The 16,839-nt window shown below is 39.6% G+C and overlaps 1 protein-coding gene across 1 annotated transcript in view; it reads left to right on the top strand.

Moving 5' to 3' along the window:
• The window catches only part of edar (ectodysplasin A receptor), a 53,234-nt gene extending 38,267 nt beyond the window's left edge, over nt 1-14,967 (top strand). The window contains exons 7-12 of the mRNA XM_022667267.2: nt 99-224; nt 776-850; nt 4,823-4,895; nt 7,565-7,760; nt 8,223-8,283; nt 12,388-14,967. Coding sequence (XP_022522988.2) covers nt 99-224; nt 776-850; nt 4,823-4,895; nt 7,565-7,760; nt 8,223-8,283; nt 12,388-12,731 — 875 coding nt within the window. The 3' untranslated portion in view covers nt 12,732-14,967. The remainder of the gene's footprint in view (nt 1-98; nt 225-775; nt 851-4,822; nt 4,896-7,564; nt 7,761-8,222; nt 8,284-12,387) is intronic.
• Nucleotides 14,968-16,839: the final 1,872 nt, after the last annotated feature.

Below are 16,839 nucleotides of genomic sequence, written 5' to 3'. Positions count from 1 at the left end.
CTCAAATATAAACCTATAAATAGTAAAATCAGAGAAACTGATTCAGAAACTGAAGTGCTCATCAAACTTTTGTTTGCCTTTGATCTTTCATCTTTCAGATCCAACAGGGCAGGGTCACCTAGCAACAGCGCTCATCATCGCCATGTCCACCATCTTCATCATGGCCATCGCCATCGTGATGATCATAATGTTCTACATCCTGAAGGCCAAGCCGAGCGGGCAAGGTGCGTCTATGCTAATGCTAATGCTATGCTATGCTAATGCTAATCTGCTTGACGTCCCTGACTTCACTCAACCTCGAAACCTGTTTTATTAGCCGTGCTGTTCAGTGTAGCGAGCGATTAGCGTCACGTAGCGTTAGCTCAGTTGGAGCTAAAGTAGCGTAGCTGGCCCTACTGTGGGCCACTGTGTTAGTCATGTTCCAGAACACAGTGTCAGTAATACCGCGGGTAAGTAATAGCATATGAGCGCTGGATGGTGGTCCTGCAACTTGAGAAGCTTATTGAAATGTATGAGTAAGCGTACACACACACACACACACACACACACACGTACACACTCACACACACACATATGTGCACCCAGGGGACCAGGAACCACAGTTTGAGCAGTCCTGGACTAGGTTTACAGATATTCAGTCTTGCATTCCAATATCATTCCCATTTCCACAGCCATTAAATAAAACCAGCAGTGCTTTAAAGAGAGAGAGAAAGAGAAAGAGAGATTGCATTAGCGAATGCTAACCGAATCTGTCTTTTTTTATTTTTAATGCCAGCATGCTGCTCTGGACAGATCGTGAAGACCATGGAGGCTCCGACCACCAAGATGGAGGAGAAGAAAGAAGTTAAAGGTAGGTTTGGACAAAAGCGTCCAACAAACAAATGCCCCTAACAAACTAACTACTTATAACTACTAATAACCCTGTCTGAAATGTTGGAGAATGAAACTGAAACACCTGGTTTTAGAGCACAGTAATTGATTGTGGTGACGGACAGTTCTGGTGGAAACAGGAGAGTTGAGGTGCACATTGAATTCTGCGTGATTTGATCAGCCGTGGTTTTATGTTTTTTGGATACAATCCGGGTTATCACCCGAACATCCCTTTCAGACAGCTTCCTCTTACAGCATCCACAGTTAATCCTGTTGGATGTGGTTGGTGCTTCTTGGTGGTATGCTGACATTACCCTGGATACCGTGGCTCTTGATGCATCACAAAGACTTGCTGTCTTGGTCACAGATGCTCCAGCAAGACGTGCACCAACAATTTGTCCTCTTTTGAACTCTGGTATGTCTCCCATAATGTTGTGTGCATTGTAATATTTAGAGCAGAACTGTGCTCTTACCCTGCTAATTGAACCTTCACACTCTGCTCTTACTGGTGCAATAATGTGCAATTAATGAAGATTGAACACCAGGCTGCTCCAATTTAGACATGAAACCTAAAATCCCACTAAAATGATGACAGGTGTTTCAGTTTTATTCTCCAACCCCTGTGTATCATTATTTGTAAGTCACGACAGCAAACAGTAATCAGCCCTTTAAATCAGGCATTTAAATGGCTTTTTAAAAAAGTTTTCCCAACCATGTGGATGGAGGCCATGTGGTTACCTTGTGTTTACTCCTGACCCCCCCTCACGCTCCCCCTCCCCCTCACACTTCTCAGGCAGCAGCAGCCTAGATAGATAGATAGATAGATAGATAGATAGATAGATAGATAGATAGATAGATAGATAGATAGATAGATACTTTATTGATCCCCGAGGGGAAATTCTAGCCTGTCACTCACACAGACACAGAGATAGCGCTGTGCATCTACTTCTTAACAAGTGTCAAGAATCAAAACGTTGCAACATTACGTGTTTGATTTTAATTGGCTGCGATGACGATAGTTAAATGATATATCGTGCAGCACTATTGCAAAGCTCCACTTTTCCTCCATCCCTTTAAATCGTGCTAAATACTAAATACTCAGACTTTACTGAGGTATGAAGGTGGTTTTCAGAGGCGTTTAAAGAAGGTTCTCAGAATGCACGCAGGAGAACGGCTTCTTCAGTTAAACTCAGCGTGATTACAGACCTCTGCTGTCACTTTAAGGCAGGGGGTTTGAGAGCAGTTAACCGCTGTGAGGTAAAGGAGAGACAGATTGTTTTGTGCATTAAAACCCGTCAGAGTCAGAGAGCTCTATAAGTGAAAACACATGAGCTGCAGCCGGCTGGGGTTCGGCTGTCGCTCAACACCTGCTCTGATCAGCGTCAAAATCCTAAATCCAGCCTGACAGTGTCAATTCTACCTCGCGTAAAGTAAAAGAATTTACTAAAGCACATCTTTTCACCACCTAACAGACTAACCTGCATCTTATCACTTAAAAAAAAGAATCCACTTTATTTTTGCTATTTTAAAGAGTTAAAAACATTTTAAATGCTTTCAAATTAACCATGGACTAGGGGTCCTAAAATAATATCACAATGTTATATTTCAGAGTATTTTCGCGATATTGATACTCTTGGCGATATGACAAATATTTCAAGAATACACTACTGCAACAAAAAAATATTAAATTTTATTATTATATATGATATGATATGGCACACCCCTAATAACTGAGATATTTCAAAAAAAGTACAAGAATTTTATCATGATACTAATAATAATGCACTCCAATATATATTAAAGTAAAATAAATGATACTAGACAGATATAATCTGTCTCTAGTATATACACAGCTTGGGAAAATAATAAGATTTCACTTAAAATTATGAGTTTCTTTGATTTTACCAAATTAAAAACCTCTGGAATATAATCAAGAGGAAGATGGATGATTACAAACCATCAAACCACCAAACTGAACTGCTTGAATTTTTACACCAGGAGTAAAGCAGCATAAAGTTATCCAAAAGCAGTGTGTAAGACTGGTGGAGGAGAACATGATGCCAAGATGCATGAAATAAAAACTGTGATTAAAAACCAACCAGGATTATTCCACCAAATATTGATTATTTCTGAACTCTTAAAACTTTATGAATCTGAACTTGTTTTCTTTGTATTATTTGAGGTCTGAAAGCTCTACATCTTTTTTGTTATTTCAGTCATTTCTCATTTTCTGTAAATAAATGCTCTAAATGAGAATATTTTTATTTGTAATTTGGGAGAAATGTTGTCTGTAGTTTATAGAATAAAACAACAATGTTCATTTTACTCAAACATAAACCTATAAATAGTAAAATCAGAGAAACTGATTCAGAAACTGAAGTGATCTCTAAATCCCTAAATCAAGTTGTAAGTAGTTTTATAGCCTGGACAGTATGAGGCAGCCAATCAAAACAGAGTTTATGTACATATTTCAGCCTTAAAGGCGCAGTAACACAATTAAAAAGCCTGTTTAATAGTAAATGATGATAAAGGTTGTGTAATGAATGAATTATGACTGTGCATTGACACTAAACTGAAGCTAGGCACTGCATGGACCTATTAAAAGACTATTAAAAGATTATTAAACGATTACGTTGGTGGATATGGAGACAGGTCGGCTTGTCTCACTGTCAGACGGCAGAAGTGGAGCTGAGAGGGTATGAATGGCATCATTGTGCTCGACTGTGCCAGCTCTGTGATTAACAGCCTGATCTCCAGCGCTGTGGGTGAAGAGCTGCTCACACTGATCCTCAGGAGAATCACTCTTTCCTTTTTTTATCATTATTTATTTCTCGGAGAACGTCACCCAGAACACCCAGAACACCCAGAACCTTCTAAAGCCTCGAACTACTCTAACCTCGTAAAACATCTCAGCTCAGTCCTGATAGTGAGTAGAGTGAAAAGCTTCTGGCTTAGGCTGTACTTAATCTGTAAACCTGGGGACAGGATGTGGGATTGTTAGGGAATAAATACCATTTTCTATATGAATTCTATATGATCTATTATACCAAATAAGGGCTTTATCCACATTCTGCAGGCAGGTTCTTATATCATCGCTGTCCAGTGAAAAACTCTTATCTCCAAAACAGCAACAGGAGAGAGAAAAAACCTTCTAAACTTTCAATGGAAGTCAATGTAAAAATAGTTTATTTCAGGTCATTTTGAAGAGTTTCTATTGGTCCGTTCATCAAGACATTTTGGCACAGTGTAAGGAACAGTTTGTCTGTTTAAATTGTGTAGTAAACTAAAAATCCACAAAAATGGAGATAAGTGTTTTTCATGGGACAGCGACAATATGCATTTTAATCACTAGTGATGCTTCAACACCAGGAGGGTGAAGAAGACTAGCACACGCCTCCTCCGATACATGAGACTCCCCTTCTTTTTGAACTGCTGCTGTTGCTGTAGCATTGCCGAGTAGCATCACAGCGCTAACGCTTGGAGGAAAGCGCAGCGACTCGGTTCTGATACATCAGCTCACAGACGCAGCCTTGTGCTGATCCACATCACCCTAGGAGTGATGAGGGGAAAGAGAGAGCGCCATCTACTGTACTGTACCCACCCAGAGAGAGAGCAAGGACTACTGTGCTCTCTCGGGGCTCTGGCAGCTGATGGCAAGCTGCATGGCTGGGATTTGAACCAGCCAATATACGAACCACTTATATCCACAATGAAGAACATTTTAATTCTAATCGTCACAGGGGACAAAACATGGTGCAATGTATTGTATATTGGAAATAATGTTTTAATTGTATGTCCTTCTTTCCCAATTCTATGCTTAACCATTCTGGAGGTTACTCTTTTCATTTCTGTGAGTAATCAATACAGAGTTTTGACTGTTTAGCCAATTTTAACTTTAATCCAAACAGCTAATAAAATGCTTTTAAATCATAATTTTAATTGTCGTTTTCAGAGAGTGTGGTGATATTCGCTGAGAAAGACGAGTTCGACAAGCTGAAGCCGCCTCCTCCTAAACCAGTGAAAAGGTGAGCTGGAGACCAGAAGCTACACTCACTCTAGCTGGATAACGGTGGGAAAAGGTGGAAAGATTTATCTGCAGGGGCAAGACTTTTATTTTAAAGATTATTTAAAAACGTTTCTAACTGTTTTCCGTCTCGCTGCCTCCTGGTGTCGCAGTGCTGTTAGCCAATCAGAGGCAATATGTTTGCATGCATGAATATTCATGAGCAAGAGCTGAAATCCTGTCATATCTCCCCGCCCACTCCTCCACCAGACTAAAGCAGAGTTATACTGAATCACTGGAGCACCGGAACTTTTTAATTAGTTTTTTTTTCTCACATAAACCCGCTCTCATGTTCTTCATTCATACTAGAGACACAACTAGATATTTTAAAATGAATTTAAAAACGATGGAATGAAATCTTTAAGCATCTAGAACATCAGGAATATAAACTCTTTGTACGTAAGAGAGGAAGAATAAAGGCAGAGCTGTTTGCTGTGAGGAATCAAACAGGGTGTTTTTATCTTTATCAGATTTTTCTGCTGGAGATTGTACCGGTAATTAAGTCACCGCAGGACAAGTTCCAGCAGTGCTGTTTAGCTGCTAGCTGTTTCAGTTTGTGCTGAATAAGTGTGAGAGTCGTGGTGAATATGAGTGGTGAATTCTCACTCACGTGGAAACGGCACGGAAAAAACAAGCTCACTTCTTATTCATAAACCCCTCAGAACTTCTCTCTGAGTGGAAACAGTATGAGGCATGCTGTGGGAGGGGTGGTGGGGTGGTAGGTGGTGTGGATGGTGGGGTGGTTGGTAGGCAGGGGGGTGGTTGGTGGGGTGGGTTGAGTGGTTGAGGTTGGGTCGTGTGGCTTCAGGCTCTGCAGAGATCATCATTTAACACAAACATAATCGACTGCAGTAATTATGAGACCCGGCTGCCAGAAACCGCCACCAGGTAAAAACAGCTCAGACTGAAAATGAAGATCATTTCACCCCGAGTTCTGTTCCCTCCACATCTGATTAAAACAGAGAGAGAAGCCCCTCAATCATTACTTATAAACACTAATATTATTAATAATAATAATAACTCTACTTAACTAAAACCCACAACTACAGATCTACAGACATTTAAACAGTATAGTATACTCTGCAGCCGGAGTACGCCTGAGCGAATAAAGCTCAATAAATTTTCAAATAAAAAATAATTTAAAAACCAAGCAAATCATTTATGAAATGGTATATCCCTACTGTCCAATGAAAAACATTATCTCTATTTTCTTCTGTTTTGACCTTCTGAGACCCAGACGTTTGACTTGGTCTGCATTTTTAATTTCCACCAAGTCATTTGGGAGTAGTAGAAACTAACAAGCATAAATACTAAACTTTGTCTATGAATAGGAAGTCATTTTTGCAACAAAAAAAAAGTCTTATATGTGGACAGTAGATTATTTCAACATTTATAAATGTTTTTTTGACATTTTTCGGACCAGAAAGACCCAGTTAGTCTGAACTTAAAATGTCTACAGTTAAACCAGTTTCACATGTAAAATTCCATGTTTCTCTCTGTACTGGCTGTAGAAACTTCTGACTGGGATTCCCGTCATCTGGTTTTCAATTGAGTGTAATGTTGTCATGTGACCATCAGCGAATCAGAATTTTAAAAAATAAGCATCATGGTGCAGAGGAGCAGAAACCTGGATGAATAGACCAGTAGAAATGCTCTAAAACTAATCTAATTATGTTTAAATTAAGAGTACAACTTCCAATCAAAGTCCTCCTCCTCTTCCTCTTCCTCCTCCTCCTCCTCTTCTTCCTTCTCCTCCTGTTCCTCCTTCTCTTCCTCCTCCTCCTCTTCCTCCTCCTCTTCTTCCTCCTCCTCCTCCTCTTCCTTCTTCTCCTCCTCCTCCTTCTCTTTCTCCTCCTCTTCCTCCTCATCCTCCTCTTCCTCCTCCTCCTCTTCCTGCTCCTCCTCCTCAGGCTGTGAGGGCACATATTGCGGGCTGGCGGCTCATGCCAGGAGATGTGTTAATGCAGGCGGGTGGTTGCCAGATCCTCTCAGGTATTGGGTGTCTGTGAAACAATGGTGTTCTGTTAGCATCTCTGAGCCGCCTTTGTCAACAAGGTGCTTTTGGCCTCGGGAGGAAGGCGAGGGTTATGACTCTACAATTTAGAGATTAGCTTAGCCGCAAGCTAAAAACAAGAAACCAGTCACTGCACTGAGTTTCTGAGGGGAATAGTCTGATTTAAAGTTGATGGTATGAGTCAGTGATGGATGGATCACTAAAGTCCCTAAAGCAAATACTGTAGCTGTTATTATTGTGTAATTACATATATATGGGGTATTTGCTAAAATGTCTCCAGTATAATATTCTTATTTAATAAAACTACAGCTCTGAAAAGAATAAGAGAGCACTAAAAAATGATCTAAATGATTAAAAACCTCTGGAATATAATCAAGAGGAAGATGGATGATCACAAACCATCAAACCACCAAACTGAACTGCTTGAATTTTTACACCAGGAGTAAAGCAGCATAAAGTTATCCAAAAGCAGTGTGTAAGACTGGTGGAGGAGAACATGATGCCAAGATGCATGAAATTAAAACTGTGATTAAAAACCATAAGGGTTATTCCACCAAATATTGATTTCTGAACTTTTAAAACTTTATCATCTATTATTTTCCTTGTTTTTATTCCAGTGAAAATGACGCGTCGTCGGAGAACGAGCAGCTGCTGAGTCGCAGCATCGACAGCGATGAAGAGGCGGCGCAGGAAAAGCAGGGAACCGCCGACCTCTGCCTGCTGTCCCTCGTCCACCTCACCAGAGACAAAGCCTCGTCCATCGGCACCATCAACAACAACAACAACTGCAGCAGCAGCAGCAAAGCCATGGGGGTGAGGACAGGGACAATATATACCTAAGCCATATAGTTTATTAAGCTTAGCTTTTAAATATAATTAATTATAATTGATTAATTTTAGAATGCCACATACAGTATTTATTATATATGTATATATGTACCTGTTCAGTAAACGATGCCTCGTTCGTTTCTGATGTTGATATTTCAGATTAAATCAGGGCGTCTCTAAACTCTGGTGTTTTAGTGTTTTTAAATGCAGCGTTTGATATAAAAACCCATATAAACTCAGTTTGACCTGAACATCAATTAACATCAACAAAACAGCAGCTACATCAAACCAGCCAATCACTGCTCTCTGTTCTCACTGCCTGATATCTAAAGTTGGTTCAGGTTTCAATACACACACACACACACACACACACACACACACACACACACACACACACACACTCTGAGTGTGACTCACCGGCTCCTTGTCTTTTCGCTGCTGTTTCAGATTCACAGTCGGAGGAAGAAAATCCTGGATTTGTACACAAAAGCCTGCAGTGTTGCAGAGGGTGAGTCTCTTCTTTATAAAACACCCAGCCTCTTACTATTAATTATTATTATACTACAGTTAGTTCTGATCCTGCAATGTGATTGGCTGAGAGGTGTTCTCTGAGTGCCGTTATCAGCCAGTAATGCACTGTAACCGAAGCTCTCCATGTATTAGTGTATTACTCCGCACATACAGGTAACCTAGCAACGATGCAGCGCTTACAAACCAAACAGTGCAGCTACAAACAGAGCAGCAATGGAACTATTTTAACTGGTGGAGTTTTTATAACCAAACAGATCCTATTTTCTCCTCCTCTTTAACTCTTTAAAATCTTTCAATAAACAGAGATAATGGAACTGTGATATAATCACAATAATACACTCGAGGTTACTGCTATAACACAGCAGTGCCAATATTACATATGTATATAGCACGAACCTCTCATATATTATTTCTTAATTATTTTGATATATTAGTGTCCCAGAAACAATTGCAATAAACTTTATCATTCTCATTTTAAAAATCTAAATATATTGACAAGTGTGATTGCTCACAAACATAGAGCTGACTCTATTGGAATAAATGCAAAATAAATAAATATACGATAAACTCTGAGTGTTTTGGGAGAGGCGAGTGTATTAACTTAACCACACCCAGCACTCTAGATTCTCTCAGTGATCACTGACTTTAGGTTTATTTTTAGTTTTTTTTTTTTCAATGTTATATAGAGTTAATTACAGGTAGACACATTCAATCACTGACCACTGATTTTATATATAAGTTTATCTGGATTTAGTATTCTAATGTTTGTAATTCTAGAGTATTTTTCAGTAGTATTAGAGTGTGTGAGAGAGAGAGAGTAACACAGGCTGCAGTTTTCTCAGAGAACTCTTTAGAGAATCTCGTGTTTTAAGTAGTTTTTTTAGGTTCACTATAAAAGTGCGGTTTGTTGGGTCACTGAGTGAGTTTCTCTCCGTTCATCTGGAGAGAGGGAGAGCTTTTGTTGTTGGTTTGCTTTTCCGAGGACATCTGTCACGCATCTTGTATCTTGAATATATTAAGACTGAGCAAACAAAAGCAGGACGTTTGGAAGCCCTGCTTTTTTCCATGGAGATGTACGTGTGTGTTTTCTTGATGTTTTGACAGCGAAATGAATGCCACCTGGAGTGGCACTGTTCAGAATTAACACTGACCTTTCCAGAGTTACGGAGAATAACACATTCCAGACAGACTCAGACTAATTCTTAATGTCGGCCCCATTTTCTTTAGGACCACCTTGATTTTAGGGGCGTGGCCCGAGCACCGAGAGCTGCTCTGAGGTCAGTAAATGACGGGAGCGGCTCGGACTCGACCTGTGGATTAAACACGTTCACACACAGATAAAAGCAGGCTGAAAAAAGTTATAAATTAATAATAAATATGATCTGATCTGGATTCTTTCAGACGTTCAGACGTTTAGACCACTCTCTCTCACTGGAGACCACCAAAGCTCGTCCCGCAAATATTCACAGCCTCCTGCGCCAAAGCTTTTATAGAAAACAGTTTTTAAGTAAACTCAACTGTTGGAGACTTTCTCTATTGCAAAACAGTGTTTTTTAAACAGCCTGGAACAATTCAAAACGCTTTTTTAAAAAAGACTTCTTTCATTCAGTACTAACCATTACACAATTACACAAATAATGTGGTGGCGCAGCTTTGAAAATAGTTTTTCTCCAGCTTGCAGATGGATTGAATATGCAGAATAATTATTCTTCATTGATCTGCTCTCAGTTTGAAGGCTTAATCATTTCTAGGAATTAAAAAATGAGATCTGTAATTTTAGTTCAGAATCCGTGTATCATTCGTTCATTTGATATTCAATTGAGAATCAAAATCGGAAAATTAAAAAACCAATTCGTTTTTTCGTTTTTCGTTTTTGAATATAATACCAAAAAACGAATAACGGCTTGTATTTTGTATTTTTATTTGGTTATCCAAACAAAAATTGGAAATTTAAAAAACGGACCAGGAGCCGAATTTGATTTTGATTTTGAACTTGACCCATTTGTGTGCCCCGGAAGTTACTGATTTGTTTATTCTTGGTGGGTTTCTGTTGCGCGGGAGTTCACTGCAGTGTTATCTACACAGTCTGTATTGCTGTAGGCTTTGGATGGAGTTGAGGATGGAGAGTTTTATCTTGTTCAGAGGAACTAAACGCGTTGCAGTGAAAGAAGACGATATGACAACAGAAAAAATCGGCAGGATCTTTCAGGTGTTTGTCTAACGTTCCGTAGCTAAATGTCATATTTAGTTAATGTTATTCTGTGAATTGCCGCCTACATACTTTTTTATATACGTGACTAGCTGGCTAACTAACCTAGCTAGCTAGCTGGTTAGTCTATACATGGTGTAGTAAACTTCTTCCCTCACTGTTTTCATTTGAAAAGGTACACGGTCCCAGTGTCACCAAGAATAAACACCAAGAATAAACAAATCAGTAACTTCCGGGGCACACAAATGGGTCAAGTTCAAAATCAAAATCAAATTCGGCTCCTGGTCCGTTTTTTAAATTTCCAATTTTTGTTTGGATAACCAAATAAAAATACAAAATACAAGCCGTTATTCGTTTTTTGGTATTATATTCAAAAACGAAAAACGAAAAAACGAATTGGTTTTTTAATTTTCCGATTTTGATTCTCAATTGAATATCAAATGAACGAATGATACACGGATTGTTCAGCTTTAATAATCCTCTTATTATTCATTTTTGATTGCAACAAACAGGTTAAATTATTAATAGATGATTATAGATGATTTATACAGCTGGGCTCTCAGAGAATGGGCAGAATGAGTTTAGAGATTTCCACAGTCAAACAAAGACCCAAATCAGATTCTCTGTAAATTATCCGAACATCAGAAGATATCATTCATTCATTGCCAATACCGCTTTATGGCAAATTGTGCTTTACAGACTTTACAGCAGGTAGAAACATCCACTCGAGCTCTACCATTGGTCAGGACTTCAGTGGTAGATCTGAAGACCTTATTAAATGCACTGAAATCAGATTAGTGTGAGTCTGAATACGCTCTATATTATAAAATCCGACGTGAACAGCTTCGCTTTGACCGGTGTTCTGTCGAGTTGTGCTATATTGTCAAACCGTGCTTCCCTAGTGTATATGTATTTTACTTGGTAAAATGCGAAAGATCAACCGGAGATCCAATTTAAACCTACAGTTACTTACAGAAGATAATGGTAACTAGTTACTGTAAACAGAGCTTAAAGAACACAGACACTAATAGACCCTAGACAGTTTTTGCAAGATTAATTTCTACATCTTGGGATTTTCTCAGTTTCATGAGAATGTCACCTTGAACTGCTTTCAGTTAACAGCTGACTTTCTGTTCTAGCTGGTAAAGTGGTGCTACAGTGATTTATATGTATGTGATTACTAGGGGTGTCACGATTTCAATATTTTATCGAAATCGATCGAAATTATGTCATGGTCTCAAAGAGCAGCCCTTTCTCCAGAGAATGTGGACATTCTCATCTCCTTAAAGAAAAACTTGTCTAGCCTCAAATATGTTAATAGTTTTGGTACCTTAAGGAGCATCTTTCTCTCAGATAAAGTTAATAATATATCTTTATTAAAGAAAAAAACTTCTCATTCTCAGGGACTGAAAAAGTCTTAAAGTCTTATTTTTCATGTTTAACTATTATAGTAGGATAGAGTTCAGTTTGTTAAGGCTCTAATTGTTCTATTATTTTGTACATGACTGTTCCTGTATTTTTTATTATTTATTTTGTTATGTTGCACATTGCTGTTTTAATAGTGCACACTGCTGCTACCAAAAAAAGCCACTAGATGGCGTTACATATATCTCTTAATTAAATTATTTAAATTTGACCGTTAGTGCCTAATGTGGTGTATTACAGATCACTTGTATCACTTTGCATCACTTATATCAAGCCCACCTTTTGAAATAAGATATTGTAAATTTGATGAATCAAACCAATGACTGACCATAGACTAGGATTTTGAGAATCGTGACACCCCTACTGATTACCTGTTATTTAGTAAAATGTCTTCTTATTTTTTTAAACTCACCTCCATGTCCCCTGTGTCCCTCCTCCTCCTCACAGGTCTGAGCCCCATAGAGCTCCCCTTCGACTGTCTGGAGCGCACCAGCCGCATGCTGAGCTCCACCTACAGCACGGACCGAGCCGTGGTGAAGACCTGGAGGCATCTGGCCGAGAGCTTCGGGCTCCGGAGGGACGAGATCGGGGGAATGACGGACGGGATGCAGCTCTTCGACAGAGTCAGCACCGCCGGCTACAGCATCCCGGACCTGCTGACCCGGCTGGTGCAGATCGAGAGGCTGGACGTGGTGGAGGCTCTGTGCTTCGACCTCCTCGGAGAACTGGAGAGCGGAGCTCCTCCACCCAGACAGAACCTGACGCTCTCCTCCCGCTGCGCCAGCGTTTAACAACCTGGACCCTTCCCTCGCTCCGAATCACATGAAGAAACCCGGCCCACCGGTCCAGGAGACCCTGCGCTGTTGGGCTCAGTTAAAGAGACTTTTTAATGGTCAGTTCTTCAGGTTTAATGATGGAAGATCCTGAAGATCTCTTTAAAATTTTACACAAATGAGAAATCTGTCTTATTTTCAGGGCTTCCCTCAGAACTTTGCTTTGTTTGTACTGATCCTCACGTCTGAACAGGCTCTAAAACGGTTGTAGATTCAGCGCTGGACGCCAGTATTAAGGACATGAGCGGAGACATCGGTATTATTTTGTTTAAACTGGAGCTGGAGCTTTGTGTGGTTCCTCACACTTTATTGAAATATCTAGACTGAGCAGAATCACATGACTCCTCATATATTTTTGTCTCCTGTTTGCTGATGTGAGAAAACTGGGCCACAGATCGCTCTGTGTGACTTACTTTTTAGCTTTTTTGAGTAGAAAAACAAATTAATTTAATGTAGGCTCATTGTTAGGAACAGGCTAAACACAACTGAGCATCAAGGCCCAATCCCATTTAGGCATGTCCCGATTCTTGTTAGGCTGGAGGGGTAGGTTAGGAGATTTTTCAGATTCAGCACACTTCAATCCGAGGGGAATGAGAATCACTGGTAAGATGACGCTTCCACAAGTGACCAAAGCTCACAAATGTCAGTATTTTCCTTGTTAAAAGTGATGATTAGCTCTGTATGACCATAGTTTAATGTGTAGTTTTAATGTTTTATGTCGAAATTCTTTAACAAGCATAAAAAGGTCTCAACTAGTTCAAGCTAACTTTCCCGTTCAACCTTAAATGGTGCAACAGATGGAAGGGGCTTGAGCATTTAAGGTGGAATGGTAAAATAAAATAAAATAAAAGCTAATCAAAGCTAATTAAAGCTCCTCATCACAGATTAAGGAATTAATAATCATTTCTGCATAATCTCCCCCCTCCTTTCTGAAGACATACAATAAAATACGTCTAGAGTTTTTGTGATGCTACTCTGTAATGCTGCATTAGCAGCAGTTCAAAAAGAGGCGGAGTCTGACTTTACGTGTATCGGAGGAGGCGTGTGCTGGTCTTCACTCCCCTGGTGTTGGAGCATCACTAGTGATAGGAGGAGTCCTAATGAGTGGGTTGGGTAATTGGCCGCGTAAATTGGGGAGAAAATGGGAAAAACAAAGAAAGAAACACTGAATCACACGTGAGAATATCAATCTAATACTCTACTTTTAAAAACTGGATAAAAATTGACTGGAGTGTTTATCTAAAAAAATGAACTTGGAAACTTGGAAAAAGACAAATCTGTAGTTAAATATCGTAATCAAACATCGTAACATCCTAATTACTTCACAGATTAAGACGTTTTTCTAATTTGTAGCTCACGTCTGCAGTTTTTAAGAGTTTCTTGGGTTAGTTTTGGCTCTCAGGCTCATTGTTCTCAGTTCAGACGTCCAAATGCCTCCAGTGGTGATTCTACGTTTGATTGCTCGCGCTCTGGCTGGTCGGACACGCAGTAAGATTATCAGCTCCAGCGTTCGGAGACTCCTCGTAACTCAGCGTGTTCCCCTGTGGCTAGCCGCTGGCGCTCGCTCTAATTGGCTGGAATTGGTGGTTTACAGCTCTTGGTGTAAAGTGCCTGTGATTTCCAGCACCTCATTAAGTAACAAGACCAAATGGAAAAGCCATAAAGCGAGCGGGGGGGCGGCGGGGCGAGCGGTTAACTGTGAGCAGAAGGTAGAAATGAAGCATTAAAAGAGCTGAGATTCTGAGGACCTGGTACCACACAGTGACCCGGACGGCCCGGCCGACCCAGAGGCTGCTGGGAAACGTCTTCCTGAGCTCGAGGAAACAAGTGCTCCTGACTGAAAGCAGACTCTGAGATTTCGCGTGGCCCCGGGCCGCGTCTGCGTGAACAGCGTGCAGCTTTTTATCACGTATTCGCTGGTTTGGTTCGTGTAAACGCCTGACAGCAAGATAAAGCAGAACTCGAGGAGGAAGAATGTAGAAAGCTATCAAAACATCTGGTTACGATCAGGTGACCAACATCTGTACAGACCTGGTCAACTTACCTCATTAACATTATTTTTATGACAAGAGTAAAAGTTTAGGAAATAGCAGAGAAACAACCCTTACAGAATATGAGTGTATATATAACTTATTACTGTACATACTGTATGCATCATGTTAAGAAGTATCAATAAAATTACTTTTAAAATGTTCTTTTCGTCTCCTTTTTTCCCTTATTTATAAAGTGGCTTGCAAAAGTATTTATAGTATTCAGTATTCACACATTGGCTCCTTACAACTTGCAACTAGTTATATAAGGATGGATGGATACCAATACACAACCAATACATTCCCATGATTTGTTTTTATGACTTTTACAGGCCTTCAAGGCAAATTTTCATGACCATACGATTTTTAAAACAGTGCAAACATGGACAATAAAAACAAAAATGAATTAAAACTATAACTAAAATTGATTATAGTAGGCCTAAAATTAATTTTTAATAATAAAATGTATATCAGATCCTGAGAGCTCCATTGTTCAGGGCTAAATTATTGAATTAACTTTGTTCAGTTGTATTTTTTCGCTCAAAATAGATTTTCTCAATCAATAAACGTTAATACAAAGATTTGTAGAGCAAATTTCCATGATTTTTCCAAAACTTTCTGGGTATTTTTATTTTTGCAAAACTTTTTCAGATTCCATGACTTTTCCCGGTTTTTAATGACCGTATGATCCCTGTAATAAAGAAGGCCGCTCTGATAAACTGATCAGTTCACACTCAGCTCATCCCTGAACAGCCCGGCTTCACTAATTTATTCATGAGAGTAAAATATTCTGAGCAGCTTCTTGATAAATGGAAAGAAGGTGTTTCTGAAGGGAAAGAAAAGCTGGAACTTTCCTGCTGTTTCACCAGTCGAGATCAGGCAGGAAATGAGAAGCAGCTTCTGGAAAGACCTGAAAAGAACCGAACTTTAGTTTATTAGAGAAGCTTCTGTGTTTTAGAGCGGCGTCACTCATCCTGCGCTGTTTCACCACAGAAACTGAATACAAATCTAAAAATCTGTTTGTTTCAAGCAGAATCAGAACTTTAATGTTAACCGCATTTATCCAAATCCGGTTCTATAGAGAACTGTTCTTTAAGGACTCTTAATTGGTCAAATTGTTGTAGAACAAAGTGGTGTTATCCACTACACTGTCAAATAGTACGATTAGTTCTCTTAACAATTACTGCTATTTAAAAAGGAATTCATTAATTCCTGGGATTTCCAAGTCTAAGATAAGGTACTTTGCGAAAGTATTTAAGCCCTTTAAAATCATCAGATACATCGTATTTGTACACTGCGTTGCACAATTTCTGCTGATTCATCAACAGACATCCCAAATGTAAAACATGGTGGTGGCAGCATCTTATTGTAGGGATGCTTTTCTTCAGTAAAACTTCACAACCAACAGGAAAATGATCACAAGTATGAGCTAAAAAAAACAGCCTGCACTAGTTATTGAACAATAAAAAGGTACAGTTCATGTTCTGCAGTGGCCAAGTCTATGGCTACGTTCACATTACCAGGCTGAAGTGAATCAAATCTGATTTTTTTTGCTCAATGTGGCTCAAATCAGATTTTAGTCACTTTCATATCTGATCTACGGACATGTGACATGAATGTGAACGGTCAAATCTGAATTCATGCATCTTTTTTTATGCTTTTACACATTAGCATTAGCATTAGCGCTACGTGCTTCTCTCTCGTGCCCACACTGCATCTCTTGGTGCAGCTGTGCAGCTATAGCTGATAAAAAAACAGCAAAAGCAAACCGCCTGTCCTTTTTTCTCCTCCTGGAGCTGAGCATGAACTTCAGAGCAGCTGTTTACTCTCCACTCCAGCAAAAGATGCTCCACATATGAGCTGCTAACTCATCCATTTCCCTTTATAAAGCTACGAGTCTCTCCTCTCTCTAATATGAGGGTTTTTGTTGTTGGTGAAGAAGGAGGCGTTTATACAGGTATCAGTGTGCAGCATGTGAGACGATTCAGGAACAGATTCGTTCACATTACACACAGATACAGATCACTTACATTTAC

This window comes from Astyanax mexicanus, chromosome 11 (assembly GCF_023375975.1).
Source record: "Astyanax mexicanus isolate ESR-SI-001 chromosome 11, AstMex3_surface, whole genome shotgun sequence".
Lineage (NCBI taxonomy): Eukaryota > Metazoa > Chordata > Actinopteri > Characiformes > Acestrorhamphidae > Astyanax > Astyanax mexicanus.
Note: the sequence above shows the minus strand (reverse complement) of the source record. Positions and strands in the feature narration are given on the sequence as shown.